This window comes from Ambystoma mexicanum, chromosome 1q (assembly GCF_040938575.1).
Source record: "Ambystoma mexicanum isolate Mex_15411 chromosome 1q, UKY_AmexF1_1, whole genome shotgun sequence".
Taxonomy (NCBI): domain Eukaryota; kingdom Metazoa; phylum Chordata; class Amphibia; order Caudata; family Ambystomatidae; genus Ambystoma; species Ambystoma mexicanum.
The window spans coordinates 222,379,228-222,401,815 of NC_090922.1; the positions used below are offsets into that span (position 1 = coordinate 222,379,228).

The window sequence follows — 22,588 nt, forward strand, 5'->3', positions numbered from 1 at the left end:
AGGCGAAGGTGCGCCTTTCTTATAATGTATGCTTTTGAAGTGTTCACATTCCTGAAGATAACGTGGGAATGAGCAGTGTTTAGGAGAAAGAGTAACATCAGTGTTGAAAGCCTAAAGGGTTTGTTTTTGGCAACTGTAAATTCCATCTGCTGGTGGTGCATTCTGTTTAAAGGAACACACTAAAATTGCCTGCATTGCATTGTAGCTGTGCCATGTTTGCAAGGGGTGAGACTCACTTGATTAAAAAAAAGTGAGTGAATGGCATTTGAATTTTCGATTTTTGTGTATTGATTTGAAATTGCAGAACCAGTTTGCAATGGTTTGGGGGGAAAAGACAATTTATATTTTCTAAATTGCCCCTAGAGTATTTTGACTGTTCTCACACTATGCCATGGGATTGTTGCCAATGGCAAAAGTACTGTTGTTATTAAGGGATGTATGTTTTATTCAAGAAAAGGACAAGTTGATTGTGATATATAATGATAATGTTGTTGACACATTAACAGCCCACAAGCAATATAGAGTGTGGGTTGCTCTTGCAGAAAACGTGCAGGGAGCTGCACTACATGTTTTGAATGCACTGAAATAAGTGGTTACATTCTGGCAATGGTACAACAGAATGGAAAATCTGTGTGTGATAAGACAGCACAAAGATTCAGTGGGTTGAGGGTTCTTTTTAAAGATCGTACATTGCATTGGAGTGAGTTTATGAAGCCAAACTACAAAGTCACCAGAAAGAAACATGATTTTACATGGGACATTGATCAGTGGCCTGTTTTTAAACAGGCTAAAAGACACTTTGCAGATTTGCAGAACTACATGGATTTGCAGCTGATGACAAGAAAAAGTGCCTCTTTTGAAAATAAGAGTCTTGCTGTGCAGAGCCTTGAAGATAACTTCTTGCACGGTCTTGGGCGAGGTGCACGAAAAAAAAAAAAAAAAAAACTGTTGGAGGAAAGCAGAATGCCACGCTCCTGTTCAGTAAAATGGTGTTCAGAAGCTGGCAGATATGGGAGTTTATGAGTTGCTGGAGCAGCGCAGAAAACAGTTAATCTGGATGAACTGTCTGAAACTAGTGCCTTCCATTGAAGCCGCCCAGGCTTAAGAGTTATAGGCCTAAGAGCAAAGAGACAAGCTTGCTGCGTGCGTATGGCGCTGCCATGTGCACAGGAAAGATAAACAATGACATTCCTGCATTCCATCCCCTGTGAGAGACACCGTCAGTGTGAGCAAAGACAGAGGTGGGGCTGCGAAGCCAGAATGCTGAAACTGAACTGAAGGCAATAATTGCTGTGAGTGAGGAGATGAAAAAGAGCGCAATCTACCTTATACATGCTGATGTACGCATGCTTTCTGACACTGGCATGCAATAACAGAATTGATCAGAAGCAAGGAATTCGCCCAGTATCAAACGGCAGGATGGGCGCATCACACATTTGAACATTTGGGAAAACTGTGCACTTGTGAATGGACTGAGAAAAGACAGCTGCCCATTTCAAGAGACATTGCCGTGCAAGCTGCATCTCAGCGCCCCATGTGATGTGAAGTAAAGCGCTGTGCACTGGAGAAGAAACCTCTAGGCGCTTTAAGAAGTGCAAATACACAGCCAGCAAAATGCAAGCTACATTGCCAGGGCTGGAGTAACTGACAAAGACATTATGGCATTTCAGATGGAAGCAAAAAAACTGACAAAGGTAGCTGTTTTGCAAGAGACAACATGCAGAGCGGGGCTTTGGAGTATAACATGCACACTGCACATTAGCCATGATCCAGAAGCCTCACGGCTTATTGCAAGAATGAATGATTTGTTGAAGCAACTAAAGGAACTGACTCAGACTATCGCTCTCAAAGGGGTGGTGCAAGAAATCAGCAGACACCCTTTGGGAAACTAATAAGTGGAAAACCAGAGGCTTTAAAGACACTGCCTGTATGGAGAACTGGAGAAAAGATAAACAAAGCTGCTTGTGCAACTGCAGGCGGTATTGGACTGAAAGACTTTACCTTTGAAAAATGGAGTGATGCCAGCAGGGCAACCTAAATCAAGATCATGAAACACTGGCAGCAAGTTGGCGCTTGGCGCCTGGCATTCGTGATCGCTTTGGTGACAAAGAAAAGCATTGATCCATTGAGAAGTGCGACCTAGGTACTTATTATATGGCTATTGTAAAATCACAGATCAGTCTGAGGTACCATTGACCAACTATGATCGCATGGCACAAATTAGTTTGTGACTAGGCAGTTACACCCCATATGGTTGAGTGCAAATAAGCCCCCAGTAACATGGAGAAGGGTGACCAATAATTGCGGTAGCAATGATATGATGTGTAGTTACCTGATGAGACTACTGAAGGCGGGGGTGGTGTTAAGGGAAGGGGTGGACAACGCTGATATTGAAGTTTTGATGACATCCTAATGTGGATAACACTGATAGTGTACCTTTTGATGAAATCTTAACATTTCTGTTTGTATTTTGCCTAGGCAAATAAACAAGACAGTAGCGTGCCATGATTGGGGGGTAGACGTGTGCAATTGCCGGGTGACACTGATCAGTCAAGCAGACACATTCTCAGAGAAAGCGGGTCACTGCGAGATGCTATGTCAACTTTAAACCTGTCCTGTACCGCACTCAATGCTACCTACGTGCGTGAAGCGTGAGGACATTTGTTCTGCAACCTGCAAGAAGTGTCCAACAAAGTAATAACTTTTCCAGAACTGTCACGGTGCGGACTTGGCATATTGTCAAACATTTGATGCTGCATATTCAAATGATTCAGTCGACGGTTGTAATGACCTTGTTGATATGTTTTGCCTTTCTTGTCTAAAGGACTGTGGACAATGGGTTGTCGACTGTGACATCATGCACCACAAACAGCTGTGTGAAACAGCACTTGAATGCCAACATGTTGAAACCTGATTCTTAAATGCATTTTGAGATTAACCTGTGAAAAAATGAAATGTTTTGCCCTTCCCAGTGAATTGCCTTAACCAGAGATGTTTTGCCTTTTCCAAAATTACTACATTGCATGTTGCCAGGAAAATGATTCATGAATTGTTGGGGCAGCAGGGTTGGCCGAGCAGGAGCATAATATATTTTGAGATAAAAGGAATGCGCACACCAAAGTTAGCTGTGCATATGTGAAGGCCTGTGATTTGTAGTAATGCTGCCAAGTTTGTGAGCTCTAATTAGAGATGGTAGCATTTGAAACAGGATGGCTCTTTTCATGTGGTAACATTACATATACTTATATTCCAGCTAACATTTCTGGGAGGTCCATGTGCTTTGACTTGATTAGGATTAATGATGTTTCCTTTACACTCAGCGATAACTTGAGGTAAAACGTCAACCTTTGAATCTATGGGATTATCTCCTGACTGTGATTCACATGTACATTTGCTATCAGAAGCTGAGGTTTTAGCATTAACCCTTTCATTAGTAGGTGTTTGGGGTTTAGCTGCTGGAGGTTACAAATCTTTGATGAAATTAGCGTGTTTAGTAGTTAAAAGTCTTAATCATACTTCGCAAGCTTTAGAAGAATTACTCCTTGATCGTCAAGTTATTAGAAAAGCTACTTTGCAGAACAGAGCTGCTGTTGATTACTTATTGCTGAAACATAATTTAGGGTGTAATGCCTTTGAAGATATGTGTTGTTTCAATTTAAGTGACCACTCACGGTCCATTGAAAGTCATATTAGAGGTTCGAGGGATCTCATTTCTCAAGTATCTCAAAGTCAAAACAGAAGCTGGTGGGATTGATTATTTTCATGGATACCTGATATTGGGGGTACACTACGTTATATTTTTGCTTGCATTTTTATTATATTGACTTTTATAATTGCTTGTTGTTGCCTTCAATATGTTCCCAATTTAGTTTTAACATTTTGTAGGTTTCAGAGACCACCTGGCTACGGAAGATGAATATCCAAAGGCTGGAATGTTCTGCTTAATTTATGCTTAGTTCAAAATGGCGCACACACAATGCATTCTGGGAGTGCTCGCAGCCATGTTGGATATTTACTTCACTCCGCAGTGAAAGGCTGAACACATTTTGAGATTCACAGTGCTGAAACAAACATTTTTTTTCAAACTTGGTATGCAGTCAAGGCCATTTATGCTGGGAAACTGTTCTCCGTGGAGCATGTTTTTAGAGCAGGGAGGCCCTGCATTCGTTGGGGAGTGGAGGGGGAAGGGAGCTCTCGATTGACCCAGCTGGCAACCGACAGCTGTCCCTCAACTGCGCAGGTGCAATTCCAGAAGGTTCAAGAATTAACTCCTTTTTTTGGAGTGCCTATATAGGCGGAAACCTGGAGCGGTCAGGTGAGACTTTAGCCAGAGAAGGACGCTCCGTCTGGCCTTCCTGTGAGCTGTGGCACTCTCGTCCTAGCTGTCCTCGGGGTCTTCCAGCGATAAATGGGCGAGATGAAGAATGAGAATATGCTCACGGTGATGTATTCTTTCTTTGACTTCTTTACTTTTTCTGTGATCTATGTCCATGTTAGTTTTATGAGTCATTTCTATGTACTTGTAATCTTTGAATAAATAGCCGTAAAGAGCTGATTATCTTCTAAAGCGTGCGTGGCTGTGAGTTATTGTGTGTCTGTTTTTGGGTTGAAGAATTTGTTCTATAATTGCATTGGTGATTTATGGTAGTTCTGTGCACTTTTCAGTAAAAGAGCAATACAGCGACCTTTGGAGTATTTCAGGTGTTGGGAGTAGTGATTGACAGCACATTTGGAGCAAGAGAGGGTTAAGAGTAGGTGTGAGAGTACGAGAGGGAGAGAGACAGACACGTGGAGGTGAGGAGTTTGAGGGCGAGGAGAGTGAGGAAAATGGTGCTAGACTATCGTTTGGAGGAAAAGTGTGCCAGGTCATCGGACTACCCTGCTAGGTTAGCAAGGAAAGGAGTCAGAGACAAGGCCACAGCCTTTAGGCCCTCACTAGGACAGGTGTCAGACAGACAGCAGGGTAACGTGGCTCTAGTGAACTGGCGCTGAAATAAAACATGCTGCAGTAGGGAGAGTGGGGGCCCCCCCACAAAAGTAGATTGAAAGGTGCACAGGGATCGCACATAGTCTATGAGCCAAACAGCTTGTATTTCGCAACATTAGTGTAATGAAAACTAATTGGATTTGTCTGATGACTAAAAACCTTGTCACAGTTAACCCTACTGCAATAAAATGTGATACACACTGTGGAGTCGATGAGGTGGCAACCAACCTAATCAGCAACCAGCAGAGGGAAAGAAACCCAGAAAAAGCTCCCTGCAGCTAGATGGCACCATAGCTTTTAATCACACAGCCTGAAACAAACAGGATAAATAGGAGAACTTGACTACACAGTATGAGGAGTCGATCGACACCAGCCATACGAGTGTCTTCAGCCGATTCTTTTAGTGAAGGCATCGATCGAGGCAGCGGTCACTTTCTGAAAAATTCCTTCACGTGTCCCAGCTCAAGAAATTCGAGTGGCTATTTATCATATTTATCATTACTATTTTGCAGGTTATGACGTACCAGACTGGATGCCAGCATCCCATGGATTTCTCTTCACAGCCTTATCAAGCTGCGGGCGTCTCAGGTCGCAAGCCTAAAGTCTAGGTATAGAGATAAAGTTTTCTTGTCACGCAAAGTGTCCGGCTCACTTGCTGTTTTCATTAATAAATGCCTCTGTAGTTAAGGATCCATATCATGATCGTTCTAGGAGGTCCTCCTAGGAAGGGATCTAGTAGCACGGCAGCTGTGTGTTCACTGAACGGCATGAGACTGGGAGGTGGATCGTCTAGCAATTTACAAAATTAAAGTCTTCGATAAAGGGTTCAATTTCTCCTCCACTTGTGAGGTTTCAGAAAGCCTAACCAGACATTTATGCTGCCTCAATCTCCCTAGATCTCCTGCCTTAGCAGCCATTTTCCTGAAGTCCGTTTGAAGCGCTTGGATACTTCGACCCAGAGTAGGGTTATGGTGCTATCCACCTCACTTATGCCGACCTCTGCCTCAATTACTCTTGCCAATTTTATCCAGTTGAAATTAGAAATTCAAAATGTTGTGCCAGTGTATGAGTTTTCTGCCCCTTGTTAGTATCAATGCTATCTTTGAGTGCTTGAAAAATACCACCGCTCAATCCCAAGACAGAAGTAAACGGGCCATTAACGGGTCGTAGCCCCCATTCCATTAACCATGCCTTTGTCTGTGCTCGTCAACGTTAGTTCTAGGATGGAATACTATAGGGCTCCGAATATTTTTTTTAAATGATCCCCAGTATTATCAAAAGGGTGTGCATTCGGTACAATGCCCAATTTGAAATAAAACACTGCTTGCTATTGTTCAAAAAGAAAAATGTATAATTGCAATGTAATAAATTATCAATTACATAGTCTCAAGGTCAATTGCTGAAGTGTCTGAAGCAGCTTTGTTTCCATTATATAAATAAAAAATAAAGCAACACCTAATCCATTTGTTAATTGGAGAATTCATACGTGTGGCGCGTCATTTGCTATTAGCTTTATATTTAAATCCAGTGAGGTTTCAACAACGTTGACAATCCACCATGATATTGTCCTCTACATTTCTTGATGGCTCTGGTTTGATACGCAGCATATCTGTCATAGGTAAATTGTGGTTGTCCCAGGTTTTTTTTAGTGTAACCACGTCACAAGAGTTAATGTTATCTTTTATATTTGGGTAGTCCCATTTTTCACGACAACCGATGATAGTCCAAAAGAGCATAGATGACGACACCGGATGTGTTAGATTCAACAGCAGGCTTTTGATATAGAATTTTCCCAGTGTTTACCAAGGCATGCTCTTCGTCTGAATATACCGGTAGTACTATGTCAAGATTTAGCATTACATCAAGCCGACATATGGGTAGTTCAGCATTTTATGACTTGTAGGTGTTTTGTCTAGCACACTCCTATCTGGTAGTCAATCCTATTTCAACAATTGTTGAGGACTGCAAAGCTATTTTCAGATAAAAGCAGACCTGATCCAGTCAGAATAAAATGTGCAATATATTTGGAGGTGTACCTCTTATTCTTTGCATACTCCCAAGTATCAGGGGTGAGATCTGAACTGTGCCATCGTGGAGGAATGGCCGCTCCTTTTAAGATCTTAATGGGTAATTTGTATGCGATTGGCTCAAGAGGCCTAGTTTGAATTAGATAAAGAAAAGTGGTACTCCCTTACTCTAACTGCATTTAATGCCATAGCTCAGACTTGATCTCAATGTAGCTCAAAAATGGGATCAGCAAAAGTACCTGCAATACTAGCTGCAGCAATACTCTTTGTAGTTAGACCCACCCATGATACGCGCCTGCCCTTCAGGATTTTGCAAGAGGGCGACTTTGTTTAGAAGGGTGGTTGTTGGTTATGAATAGAAGGAACTCTCACTTGGAAACAACAAGAGGGTGCCCCTACCGGTGATAAATGCAATGTAGAGCCAATGTCTAATTTTAAAAATGTTATTGTGCATTTGGTTATACAGCAAAACTTTACCACATAGTTTAATACAAGAATTGATCCACAATTATTTGAAAGCAATCAGATTCAGTACAATACCCTATGCATTATTATAAAGTATCAAACATAAAAACTATGAAATACCAATAAAACATCAATGTCATCAATACAATTAAAAGAACAACCAAAAAATGCCAATGAAATAAATATTCCATGGCCCAACAATAATACCCAAATAGCAGCAATGATTTCAAAGCGTCATATGCATAATAAAAAAAGAAATCAACCACTATTATCAATTTCTAACATGCCAGTGGGACCACAAAGGAGGAAAGTCAGATTGTGTATGTGGGCGGTACAGATAACTACAAGTCTATTCCTCTGCACGAAGATTAGATGTCACAAGAAAAAAAAGAGACAGTGCCTCTTTACAAACATGAAAGGCAGAAGCTGTACTATAAATGCTTCTCCAAAATTGGTCAGATTCAATCAACTCTGCATTGGCTGTAAGATGGAGATAGCTTTTTAAGTACTGCATTCTCAGTTTGGGGCATGCAGTTAGAATAGGACATGCTGTTTCTACTATAGATTTACAAATTTGACATCCGGTCTTTTTAAGTAGGCCGATCCATCTACCAGTATGTTCGAGTGGCTAAAATATTAAAGCGCATGCAGGTAGTAAATCCTCGAACTTGCAAAGAACATAATTGAATGAGATATGCGCATAGTGTCTTTACGTGAAAGCTTTGTGTACAATATCGGATACATCTTTTTGGTAGAAAGTTTAGCTATTTTAGAAACGATATCATTGTCTCTAGTTTTATTTTTTCAACATCACAACAGCATTAGGAATATCCTTCAGCTGCGCTAAAGTATCTATTTTTGCTAAGTGATTAAATGCTGTATTACGTAGTTCACCTAAAAAGGGATTCAAACAAACTCGCTCATACTGACTAGCTAAGAGGTCCATGAGAGTTTTTGGTGTTGTCGAAAACGAAGAGGATAAGATAAAAGGTACAGCGCTGCACAAACCAAGAAGAGTAAACAGAGGAAAGGCCAAGTTCGCACCTTAACGCTGCAACTGGAACAGTGGAGGAGGGCTTAATATAGAGCACAAGAGCTTTCCCTCCAATCTTTCCAGCCAGGTGACTTTAGACTCAGGAAGAACTGCCAGACCATATAATATTCCTAGGACTATTCATGTTCGATATAGTGTTCTAAGACCCTCAATGTTATAACCACCTTTACCAATTAATTTTTAATATACCAACCATTTTTTTAAAATACTTTAGCAATGACAAAATCACCATAGAAATTTTGTTTTGGATGATTAGAAATCGGAATGCCTAAATAAGTATATCGATCTACAATTTCTATGGATCTATGATTAATAGTCCATTGGAAAGAAATGGTCTTAATACTAAAACGAACAACGATTTTTGTTTTAGTAGTATTAAATATAAGATGAAAGCGCATTAATGGAATGTTGCAAGCCAATTAATCTAAAATCCAGCAAAAACGGCATTGTCTGCATATCCTATCCAAGGAATCGGTGTACTTTCAATCAGAGGAGGGGAAAGTATGAGCAGAACTAATCACTTGCAGCATATCAGCAACGTACAAATTGTACAACAGGGGAGAGGTTGGAGGGCAAGACGCAACCCTGTTTAAGGCATCGATTAGTTGCAATGCGCAGAGTAATCGCCCCTTTCTGGTTTATGGGTACAACCACTGAAGTACCTGGAAATAGGTCTTATGTCCAAGTGACTTTCTGCCCTTCCTTTGTAGGGGGCTATAGCACAATCAAATCTATCATTTCAATTTCCACATTAACTCGAAATCCAGCTTTACTCAAAGCAGAAACCAAAGAATGTGCTGCTTCACTCCTGTTTGGAGGCAGATCTTAATTTCCAGTATTGTTAACAGTTGATTGCAGATTTGTTAGGTTCCTAAATAAATCATCAAGTACATATAACGTCTCGAAAATGGTCTGCTTAAAAAATTTAAGAAAAACAAAAGTCAATTAATACCAGCAAACCTATTGTCCAACTTGGTGCTCAACCCAGCTAAAACACCAAAATCATCCACAGATCTTTTAAAAATGTGCGAGAATGGTGCGGTGCACTCAATGCATCTCTCAATAATGGATCCAGAACCCCCACCAGAGGTTTAGTTTGTTCTCTATGGAGCTGTGTATCTACCACAGAATGTGGGGCGATTACATGAGGAGAGTCATCTGGGACCACAGGGATTCCAGTTGTGTATGCGGGTCGTGCTCTTGTACCACGGTTATTAGTTTGGTGACCAGGAGCTATGAAGCAGCCACCAGATGTAGCCGGCACCTGCATGAACCATAGCCTCTGCACTTCCACACTCTCTTCAGAAGATCAAGTGAGTGATGGCTGACTATCCATTGCTTCACCCTTTAACAGACAGAATCATAAACCAACTGTGCCCATTTCACGCTGCCTTCCTTGACTTACCGATTCTACCTCGTCTGCATTCATTTTGTGCCTTTGTTTGATTTTCGAATTTGGGTGTGTGCTTCTAACATCTGTCACCACAATGCTGCATTGCATTTCGTGTCCCTCATCTAACTACTAGGCTACCTGGTGAGTTTGCGTTGCGGAACGGAAGTGGCAGATCTCGGGCTCACTGTCTAACTGGCCTGTTGCCTGCTTCAAAGACGATACAGACTTTCCATAGGCGCCATGAAAAGGGCCCACATCCAGGCGCGAGTCTCTGGTGCATCCAAAAACACGGCGGAACTCTTTAAAATCTGCAGGGAACTAGCCAACCCTTCCACAGTCTCCTCCGCACCCCTCCCTTCCCAAGCCTTCTCCAACGCATTGGCTACTCACTTCACTACTAAAAATCAGGACATCCCGAGCACCCTTGCTTCCCTCTCCCCAGAACCCCCTTCCACCTCCTTGCTTCACGATACCCTGGGCATGTCGAAGCGGGCACTGGACATGCTGACCTCCTTCCCAAGGGACCGTCCATTTTAGGTTATTCTGGGCACCTCCTCCTCCCCTACTGCTTTCTCCACCTGTGGTGTCCCCCGCGGCTCCAACCTCTCCCTGTGGCTCTTTAACACGTACCTTGCCCCACTGGGATTCCTCATCTCCACCTGCTCTCCCAACTTCCAGTGATACGCAGATGACACACAACTTTTCTTTAAACTCCCCGCTGAGCCCCTTGCTTCTTCGATCACCCCCAGACTGCCTATCTGCCATCCAGTCCCTGTGCACTTCCAACAATCTTTGCCTCGATGCCAGCAAGCCTGAGATCCTTCCAATTGGGACCCCTGCTCCCTCTTTCTTCCCCTCAGTCTGGTCATCCTTTATGGGCCCTCCCCCCCTTCTTCATCTGAAGCCAGAAACCTTGGAGTCATCTTCGACTCCTCCCTCACATTCTGGACATTGCCAAGAAGTCCCACTTTCAACTCTTCCTTCTCAAAGGAATTCTCCCTTTTCTCACTTTCCCCAAGAAGCTTAATGTTACCCGAGCCCTGGTTCTCTCTAGGCATGAATACTGTAATAGCCTTCTCCTGAATCTACCCTCTTCTTCTCTGCGACCCATCCAGCTAATCCAGAATAGGGCAGCAAGATTTCTCCTTGGCCTCAAGCCCAGGTACTGCATGTCTTCTGCCCTAAAAATCCTCCACTGGCTCCCGGTTGCTGCACAGATTAAATTCAAATCCCTCTGCATCATCCACAAGGCTGTCTGCAGTCAGGCACCACACTATCTGCAACTTGCTCTTAGTAAATACTCTCCCTCTAGACCTCTACGTTCCTCTGGCACCAACACTATGTTTGAAGGGCCAGATGCCGATCTTTCTTCAGCTGGCTTTCCTTATGGAACAGGATCCCCCTTCCTCTTAGTTTTGAGCCGGATCTCCTCAAATTCCGGAAGATCCTCAAGACTTTCCTTTTCAACTCCTCCTTGCCTCCTATACTAATCTCAAAGTCGCTGTGATTGGCAACCAGGACTCTTATGTGTACTTCAGAGCCCTGGCCTCCCATACCCAATCATCTCAGCCTACACCTCAGCACCCACTGGCCTACGCCACTGTAGGCCTGCACTTACCTACTTATTGCAGCTCAACGCTCCCCCAGCAATTGCTATACTGGGCACTTACATATGCTGCTCACCCACGAGCAAGGACACTCCAGCACTTACCCCCCCCCCCCCACTCCCTCTTCCCCTCTTCACTCTCTGCACTTGCACGTTCTGAATACTCACATGGCCTAGTAGGTTTGTCTTTATCTTCCAGTGTATAAGTTGCTATCAATCCCATGTTCCCTCCCTGTTGCCCTGTGAGCACTTTGAAACACAATTTACTTGTTGTATAAGCGTCTAACAAATGCACAATAAATACAAATAAATTATAGGCTCTTGGGGTTGTATAGAAGCCTCTACATGGTTGCCGGGCATAACACACGCTGAATTTAAGGTGGATCGTCATTAGCTGGCTTAGGGTTAGCTTTCATTCTCCAATTCATTACAGTCCATTATCCAATTCGGTTCAACCCACAGGATTCTGTCCTTGATCTCACCAGATGCCTTTTTCAATCAGGCATTCAATGCCCCCTTCAATTGACTCTTCGATTTGCCAGTTTCCTGGCTAATGAGAGGTTGGGCAAGGCTGCCACGTTGTTTATATCAAATAGGAAAACCCAAACTGCTAAATGTACCCAAGACAATGGAAAATGGACAAGTCTGGTACTGTCAGGCAATCAGTTGACCAATAAGGCCTTAGGATTTGCTCAAAGTTCAAATACCCGCAGTCAACACACTCGGGCACTCATCCTGTGCGAGGGAATCACATGCAGCTGACCTCAATATAAATTCCAAGAGTCTAGGAAAAATGTCACAGGTGCCCAAAATCGTTAAAGATCAACGGATTGTGCCACTATTACAGCTATCATAGCTTAGTGCAGTAACAGCAATGCCAAAAAGTAGGAGACTCGGTCACAAATGGCTCAATCTAGAGACAGGCCGGCAAAGCAGGCTGAAGCAGGAAACAGCAACAATCCAAGATCTCTCCGAATTCGGACCCCAACTTAGCCGCGACACATGGGAGCAAAAGCCAACTTTCCACCCACAGCCTTAGTGTCTCAGCATTCCAGTGTCCCTCAGTTCCAAACACCATGTCCCAGAACAAAGCATGAAGGGGACTAGAGGCAAGAGCCGAACAATCAACTGTCAAGCTGCACTGGACACATTACCCACCCCCTTCTGACAGCTATCCCCCTTAGAGTCTGGTTTGAGGTTTCCTCAAAATAGGCGTTTCAGGGAGTGCAAGAAAGCGGAACTCATTTATTTCTGCTACGAAGGGTACTGCCACAAGCAGCTAATTCGTAGACTTCTAAAAAGAAAGTAAACAAAATTGCTTCATGCAGGCCTTTCCTCGTGACTGCCTTTACATTTACCAGAAACTAGAGTAAGATGCCAAACTATCAGTAGGCCAATGAACTGATCAGTCTTACCAAAGAAGCTGCTGATGGGTCTAGTTGGCTTGAGTGCCTCCTCTCTATCCTCCTTTCTTTCACTTTCCTCTCCCACTTCATCTTCCGACTCTTGATCTTTTCCCACAGTCTCAATTATAGTCTTCTTTGCAGGCTCTTCTGTGCCTGCATCATTCACCGTATTAATTTCTGATAAGAATCCCTTCGCAGGTGCTACCTCTGAACCTTGACTCTTCACCTCTTCTACTTCCATGTCATCATCTTCATCCTGTGGCCCATTATTTTTAGTCTTCTCTTTCTTGGCCTTCTCCTCTGGATCATTTTCTGTAGCAACAAAAAAAGAAGAAACAGTGCCAATGAGCAGTCCTCCGAGCAACAATAGGTGGGAACAGAAAGGCATTATGGCAACACCAGCGGAGTCTAAACTCAGACAGCTTACCAAATCTACTTTAAAACACCATCACATATTTATTGACAAAGGACTACTCTACTGTTTGAGTCTTGATGCGGTTTCCAGCTGATAATGCTTAGAGAAAGTGAAAACTTGGTACATTCATTTGTGAATGAGTTAATGCAAGCTACTTATTGCAGTGGCTCGTGTACTCCTAGCCCACAATCCCCTTTCCAACGTACTACTGGAAACTAACAAGGGGGGCCCTGGCAGTCTCTCTGCCAGACTTTAGTCCTGGTTCCGAGAGCCTTACCCAGATTTTTTACCTCACTATCTTTCACAGAGGAGAAATATCCAAAACATATCAGTCTTTGTCCTGCCCTGGGGCAGTCCAGCACCAAAATGCTAGGCATTTCTCCTCTAACACAGACGCATCCTACACCCACAGGTGACTTCAGTAACCAGGGTGCTGGGGACATTAAGGCCTTACTGTTGACATTCAGAATACTTTTTAAAAGTTGGTAAAAATTAAAACACAAGAGACCAAATATTCTTAAGCAGTGCAGATACTTTTAGAGTTCACTAGAAGAGTCATTCAATTCAATAGGCTAACGCAAAGTCAATGGCCAAAAGTCTTGGATAGGAAAAAGCACTTCTGGTAAGTAATGGAAAAGTCTTTGCACAAGTTCTTAGGAGTCTTTGAAGAAAAGAATAATAAAAAATAGGGCCACAAGCCGATTAGACGTGCGAGTTGTGGAAGTTATAAGCACTTCTACAGTAAGAGGTAAGTTCTCAGACTTCTTTTACAGTACCTTGGTAAAGAGGAAAAGATGCAGCTGATTACTTCTGTTCCTGTGCAGCTCTGCAGATCTCACTGTTCCTGGGCCTCAGTCGTGGGGACAAGAGGGAGGTCGTCGGGGGACTCCTGCACTGTACTGGCACCGTCAAAACTGCCAACCGGCAAACTTTACTTTCAGTGGCTGTTTCGCGTTTAAGCTCCTTGCGGTACAGCAAATAGCAATAAGCGCGGTTCCTGGCTGTCAAGGTGGACTGTCCTCACTTCTGGGGTCCCGCACTCTACTGAGGGGGCTCAGGATTGGTCAGTCCTGCTTCATGGGAGTCCGGATGATCTTCCAAAAGCTTTAGGCCAGCTTAAAAGTAACACACACAATATGGTGTCCCTCTCCCTGGCAGCAACTCTGAGGAAATTCAACCAGCTCCGAGATGGGTGTCCAAGTGGCTTACTTTGAAGTTGATTGGTCCCACCCATTCAAAGGGAGAAGTCGTCCTTGCAGGGGCTTCTCTGTTGATGCCAACTTGGCAAGTAGTCACTGCAGCAGGGCTTCACCAGGCAAACCAACGGTCCAGGAGTTAAAGCAGGCGTCCTCTTCAAGCTCTTCTTCGGTTCCTTCGTCCAGTGGTCGACACCGCCTTCCAAGCAAAAAGACTCGCCTTTTATTCAGTTCTCTCCCATTCATTCCAGCTTAGCTGTCACTCACCCAGTAGGGTAGCTGTCCTTGCCGGACAGTCAGCCAGCCAATTACCACAGAGTGCATTTGGGTCTCCTAGGAGACTAAGCACAGGGAGTTTCGGGCACCTCCCTCACTTCCTGCCTACCCCAGACACTCGGGAGCCAGAGGCGGGTTTCACTCCTGAAGCCCACCAAAGGCGAATTAACAAAGACCAAACCTGGTTTGGCTCGCAGAGAAAAACTCTAGAAGGACCTTTCCACAAAGACATGGCAGAAAACAAAGACCAGGGACCATTTTAGCAAGGATGGCTGGATGCCATTTTGAAAAAGATGGTCCCTGCGGTTAACGTTACCGGGTCCGCAAACGGTTGCGGGAAATGCAAACCTTAGTAGTTCAAATCACTGCCACCAGCCATTTCAATGAGGAAAGGGTAACATAAAAAAGGTTACATGAGCATTTAGACACAGGGGATACTAAGAAACCCCCTCCAGCACTCTATTGTAAGATAGGGTGTGCTGGGTCTAGCAAGTATAATGCCAAGTAAAGTCAATTTCACTTTACTGCTCTTTGAAACAGTAGTTTATCCCAGAGAAGGTATTTAAAGCTTGGGAAATCTAAAAGACTTCCCTGTGCCATTGCATTGAAGGTGCTGTGTGACAATTGTAAAAGATGATGCCTATGGAGTTGGTTAGACTCTAACTAAAAAGAAACACAGAGGTACAAGTCACATTAAAATACATGGGAGAGTGGGAAAAAGGGCCTCACTTTCTCCCGGTTAAAAAAAAAAAACAATTCCTCAAAATCCAGCAAAGTTGCTGGGGGTCTCTAAGGTGGAGGGAATTAGCACATTTTTGAGAATTCTCCCTAACAAACACTATCCTGACCTGCCTACACCTGGCTCCTAGACCATCTTCTGCCTCTGAGAAAACTCATGCTATATACTAGGGAAGGACTCTAAAAGTAAGACCTCCGTTATAAGTGTAAATGTTCTTACTTGTAAATGAGTTGGTGTTTTAACTATCTCTGAAATAGAATAGGTTACAAAGTGTTACAAATGTTATTGCATACCTTTAAGTTGCTGGTTGCTCCTTTAAAAAAGTATATACATTGGTTTACTTACTTTGAATAGTGTTCCACTCCTCTTGAAAGTAATAGTGTTGGTAATGTTTTACTATTCTTAACTGAATGGGTGTAAAAGCTTACCAATAGGGTTTACCCATCTTGAATAACTTATTCTTAAAGTGTACCATTTGGTTTTGCTTTTCCTGGTCTGCTTCAGTGCATTTCTAAAAAAAACTATCTTGGAGCCAATATTTTTAGTCGCTTGTAGCCTCTCTGAAAAGTATATTGGTCCTTAGCTACCTGGAATGGCTTATTGCCTATCTTAAAAAAGTCTGCTAAGAGTTCTTACTTACCCAAGAATTGTATTCTACACTTCTGAAAAGTATCACTGGTTCAACTGTCTATTCCCGTTTAGTAATAGTGCAAACGTTATGTACCCATTGGTTATACTGAATAGCTGCTGCTCTTTTTAAACTAAAGTTGGGTTATGCTTTCCCTGAACCGCTTAAGTGCACTTCTAAAATAGTTTCACTAGGGTCCAACTTGTCCATGAATAGCTTAAGGCTCTCTAGAAAGTATACAAGTTAAGTTACTCCCTCTGTGTTCTTAAAAGCAACATTGGTGTTGCAACTGTATCCATTCATAATAGAAGAACGTTACATATATTGCAAGATAGTGTTGGTCCAATTAAGGAATAATATAATTGAATTACACTGCATGTTATGACCAATAGAGTCTAATGCCATTGAATTACTTATTGTATTCTGAAAGTATACTTAACCCGGTTTTACTCGCCAGGAATAGCATATGGCCCTTCTGAATGTGTATCTTTAGGTTTGACTCACCTTGACCTGCTGATTGCTATTCTTAATAAAGGTCATACTTTGGTTTTGTATACCATAAGTATTGAGTTGGTTTTTATAATTGTGTTTATATATGTTATGTTCTAGTACTTACTTCCCCAAGATTTATCTCGGCCTACTTGTATTTAAATAAACCATTTGTTTAAAAAATACATAGTGGACCAGTGATTCTTTGGACCATGTGTATGCTACAATTCCTTTGTACCATGCCACAGCCCTCTCTCCCTCATCAGATTAAACATGGCTGCTCGGTCTACGCTACCAAATGTTCTCAAATGGTATAGCCTTACATTAAGAGTTTTGTACTGCCTCAGATTTGGTTTGATGAAGCCCTTAGTTGTCCTAATACATTTATTAACCAATACCGTTTTTTTCTTGTGCTTATTAACATACTTCACAGCACTGGTGCTAGAACACATTATTACCAAGCCAGGAGAAAACCTGATTTGACCCTGGGCTTGAACAGGTTATCCTTAGTGTGAGAACAAAATCATCCCCCTACCCCCAGCAGCAACAACCTAACAGAGCTAGATGTCCTGCAGGTGAAAAAGAGCTGTGCAGATGTGGCCGACGAGTGATCTGCCCACAAATCAACCTGCTTTTAACAGTGATGGACCCCAACCCAGTGATATTCATGGCCCATTGATTCCCGCGATGTCCCTTTCAGACCAGTAGAATGAACACAGGCTAAGCAAACAGCCTGCAAACGCGTAAATGACAACTGGATGAAGGAGCACCTTTAAGACTCCCGGAAAAAGTTATTTGCCAAAGGGGGGAAAGCGGGGGGGGGGGGGGGGGCAGGCCATCAATTGGAAGTTCGGGGCAAAGCAGCCAATGGGGGAGGGGGGGGCAATTGGTCTAGGGACGCCTATGCCAGCAATGTTCTTGGGCTAGAAAGACTTCTGTAAGGAAGTGTTGCCCGCTTTGTTTTCCGTTGCTTGAAGTGGGCCTCACTTCATTGTGAAAGTCCTACCTACAGTGGGCTGCAAAGCACAATATCTCAGTCCAAATATGGCCAGCGGGCCTTATGCTGTGCACCCCAGCCCCAAGTCCATCTGGGTCTGTAGGTGGCCTAAGTACATTACATGGTGCATGGAGAGGGATCTGGGCACTTTATCCTGTCCAACATTCTTGTCTCTGCATTTCCTGCCTTCTTTGGTCAGGCTGGGCCTGTAGATTAAAAAGCAAAATGGTGGCCAGTGCTAATGGTCCCCTGAGCAGAGTTTGTTTTCACCAAACCCTGCCCAATGATATGCAGTTTTTGTGGGGTTTCAGCGACACGTTTCCCTCCACGCCAGTTTGCCGTTACTGCAGTGGATATAAACTGAACTCTGAGAAGACTCTTTATGGGATCTCAGTTTGTGGCCCTGCCCTTGTGTTCTATACAAATACCCTCCTCCCCACCCCCCATCCTCCACCACCCGCCCCTTCATGAAAATCACTCGATAACAATGACTTCAACAAGACAGGCGATTGGCTCCAGGCTTTGACTGTTAAACCTCCATTCTTGTTGTTTAAGGAGAAGGCGAGAGATTGAGACAGTGCTTCCTAAGCAAGGTTGTGTCTAGAGTTTTATTTCTCCCAGAAGATCCATCTTCCTGCAGTTTTTAACTCTGCCTCACTCCCACGCCTCTGGAGTTTCCAGGTGCAGGTGGTGGTTCTCGCTCTCTTCTCTCCTCCAGATATGAGAGTCTAACATATGGACTATGTGGGAAGAAGTAATCCATTAGGCCAACAAATAACTTTCTTCTCAGTAATGCTCTTTCTAATGGATTAGTCCTCATCCCCCACCTCAGATTCCTTATTGTCCTCACAACCTGCCTTTCCTGGAAGATAGTTTGTACACCTCATCTGTTCTGTGGTCACTCTGTCGCTGACAGCTAGGGATAAAGGCACGCCTGATGACATGGGGTTCAGTGACTATATATACTGGCCCAGACATCCCGTCCAGCATTTGGGCAGGCAACACCGCCGAGCAGACGCTGAGAAACACTCCACCCTCTTGTGGCTGAAAGGTTTTTCAAAGGCAGCTGGAGATAGAATATCAAAAATTAGGAATCGGTAGAAAGAAGCATTAATACATCAGAAAAACCATTACCAAGAGGCAAATCATTGTTTGGTCTTAGCCAACCAAGAGCATGGCATGCGTTTCTTCCCAGATGGGTTGGTGGAACTCTAGAGCACTACAAGATCACAACCTCTGGGCCCTTGCTAGCTTCTTCCACAAACAGGTTCTATATCATCTTTGCAGGTTAGCGCTGGAGACATGGCACTAGTGGCAGGACACTTACATTTTTCAGGTAGCTTTGCATTTGGCAGCGGAGCCAACGCTCAAGTGGACTCATGAGCAGAAACGTGCATACCACTCAAGAGCAAGAGATTGCCCAGAAGATTCTAGGTCCAATTTCTGCTACATGTATTTCTTCTATGGTGAATCTCTTCCTCTCAGAGCAACAGAAAATGCCTTTTGTAGGCATTGCAGAGGGTTCAGGGATGATGCCTTCATGCTCACGCGGATAAGTTGAAAGACAAGGCGGGAATCGTATGTTGCATACATTTCCCACCCGTCCCTCCCGATTCCCAGAATCATCAAGGGTCTACACAATTTGAAACTGACTCCCAACTGCCATCTCCTGTTGAATGCTCCTCCCTGCCCAACAGGATTTGGTTCTCTGAACTGTGAGAATAGTTGGTCTTCGGTGGGCCCCGTTCAGAGGATGGGTCTCCTGTCTCAGAGGGTGCGGGTGTGCCCTTTCCTTAGATGCCTGTTCCCTCAGGACTGGACAGGGCTTGGCCTGTCACAGGAAAACATGTATGCTGTGAAGGCAGCAAGGAAATATTTCAGTTGCTCACAATATTCCAGCAAATGGGCCGGCCAGTTGTTGCCATCAGATCCTGGACAAGAGGTTCAAACTCTTGTTTGCACTCTAGGCCTCGTCTGTCCTTCAGTTCTCGTCTGGGGAGGACTGGTATCTCCCTCAACTACTGTCAAACCTACCCAACAGATATTGGGGCTCATCTCAATGCAGGCAAAAGGAGCTCCACACTTTCTGATCCAGTGCTTGGAAGGCACTTCAATGGACTGCTCAGAGACCACACTACCACGTAGGCTTCCTAAATGGATCATAAGTTAGTCTCCATCTCAAAACGTAGGCGCCTTTGGGTTCTCCAAACATGCGTGGATGGCTGCCTTTTATGTAGCAGCCACGCTGTCTTGCCGGCAAGGAAGCTATATGCACATCAGGGCATTACTTGAGATTCCATAGGGTAAAGTGACCCTTCAATCTCCTCTGCTTTGTACCAGAGGTTGTGCCCTCATACCGTCTGAATCAAGAAAGAACTTCCTTCAAGTGTTCTTCCTACCCAAATCATAGACGAGAACTCTAGGGACCTCCGGTCTTCTGAGCACATTAATTACCTTCGAGTGGTTCTTCTGGTCTCAAGGCTTCCAACGCTACCATTGCTTGTTTGATTGTATTCTGGACTGTTTTAAGCAGGACTGAAGTCGAAGGTACACACTGTGCTTTTGAAAGCAGAGACAGTGTTAGGGGGGATTAATTTCTGTGCCAATTCCCTTAATCCTTAGAGACCCACAACTCTTGCTTGACTCAGGTCTTTTTAAAAGGTTACTCCTGAATGAGTGAGACTTCCCCTCCACTCCCTCATGCGTTTTTCTGACTGGGACTTATGGTTTCTTACTGTTTAATGGAGTCTGGTAAACTCCATAGGCATCTGCCTTTTGCATAGTGAAACACAGCACCTTTTGTGTTTTTGGACTTCTCTTGATGTTTAAATATATTCTCTTGGGTGAACTACTTTTCGCAAGAGTAGTACGATGACTTTTGTCTTACTTACCTTTTCTTTTGAGGGTCCAGCACACACCACCCTATGTAATTGTCATTGATGTAATTTCACCAAAATGCCAGGGGTAGCGGACGGGACATCACATGACCCTTGACCCCCTGATGATATCACAGGAAGTGATGGCAAATGGCCTTCAGATTTTTCAGATGTGTCTAGCACCCGTGCTTCCGGACGCTCTAATTTCAGCCAGATATAAGAACCGAGGTTCAGAGGGAGGTGTGATTTGTCCACGATCACACATTTGGGGAATGGAATTTTCCATATTTGACGTGGGGTCTATATAAAACCTACATAATGAAGTACTTGTAACATGGTAACCGAAATCTCCAATGCAGGTTACAGCTAGTGTATGAAACATCTATAGATCAATGGACACAGAAGTACCCGTTATCTGTGGTGTTGCTGTGTTAAACAAGACAAAATGCTGCATGAGCAAGGTCTGAAAATTAAATCATTGACCAGGATTTAGTATCACCAAAATTCCCTGGTTATAAATGTATCTATGAGTCAGCTACCACTACGACAGAAGAAACCTATTAGACTGGTATGCGTGCACACAGGAGAGTGCACCTGATAATGTTATCTTTGCTGGAGTATAATACCTGGAAAAGGTTCTTTCAATATACCCAAGACCCCCCCCTTAATGTTTATTATCTAAGTGTAATACTGGGTGCCAGAGGACTTAAAAAGCCCCCACCATTTAATGTAATATCATTGCTGCACACATGAATCTGTGTCACCAACATCTGCTAGTATTCCCATACAAGACCATACTCATGTTTGCTTTAAGATGTTCTTTCATAGCATCTTCACTGGCACTGGGCACAAAACTGGCTCTGCCAATACATGCCAGTACTCCTATGTAAGAGCATACTCCCGTTTGTTTGGCCATTAAAAGTGACGGGTCACAATATGATAACGTGTCCAAACTGGTTCCAACATAAGCCAGTCTAGACCCAATGAAACACTTATGCTTGATTCATCATAGATGCTCAGTTAATAAAAGGTCACGCTACAATTTAAAAAAAAAAGAAAAAAATAATACACAGGCCGCTACACCAAAACAGTCTAGCTCGGTAACACTACTTATCACGCTTGCTTTTTTTAAAGATGCAGAGTAATAAATGTCATACCACAGTAAGCAATGGCTAGACTGAATGCACCAAAATGCCAGTCTACCCAGGTAACGGCACTCATGAACTTGCTTTGCCCGAAAATACAAGTAAAACATGCAAAGTGAATAAAGGATGTGTCAAACATGCTCTAGTGATCCCCAGTCTCCCAGGGCCTTACACACACATGCATTCATACATACGTGCATCCCCATTCACCCACGATATATCCCCTCTCACATTCATTCATACTGCATTCACCACTCGGGCACACAAAACAACATTCGGAAGGAAGGAAGGCACGTTATCACAGTTGAAGGGTGTTTATTGAACTTAAAACGGTTGGGTTGAACGCCTATTTTACCTTAAATCAAAGGATGGGAGCAAGCTACGACCATCAAATAGTAACGCAGTCCTAGTGGAGTCCCTGTCAAAATAAAAGGGCCTACACTAATAAACCTATTGCCAATCCTTACTTCTAAATGCAAATGGTGTGGGACAACAATGTATGCAAAAAGAAAGTGTTCAACTATCCTGATATATAATTTCTTGATCAGTTGGCTTCCCGTTTCCCACGTTTTCAGCACGGGACAAGGCAGCACGCTCTAGCTGTGCACACACACTGGCTTCTCTGCCACAAGGATACAGTTCAATCCATAGCTATCAGGGCCTTCTGCCAAAGTCAAGTGTCTTATTGCAGAGGGCATGACAAACAAGCACCAAAGTGCCTTTCTTATCAGGATTTTCACATTCACAAGTTCTCTGGTCCACTGTTCACCGTAAATTTCCCTCCTTCAGACTCGGACCTCCTTTTAACACAATGTTCACAACTGGTCTCCCTCGCTCAGGCTCGGACCACGTAATATCACTTTCTAAGCTTTCCTCTTGGTATCAAAAA

The 22,588-nt window shown here is 43.5% G+C and overlaps 1 protein-coding gene across 1 annotated transcript in view; it reads right to left on the bottom strand.

Annotated features, from left to right (window-relative positions):
* Positions 1-22,588, bottom strand: part of LIG1 (DNA ligase 1) — an 876,776-nt gene that overhangs the window by 750,368 nt on the left and 103,820 nt on the right. The window contains exon 7 of the mRNA XM_069637540.1: positions 12,948-13,250. Coding sequence (XP_069493641.1) covers positions 12,948-13,250 — 303 coding nt within the window. The remainder of the gene's footprint in view (positions 1-12,947; positions 13,251-22,588) is intronic.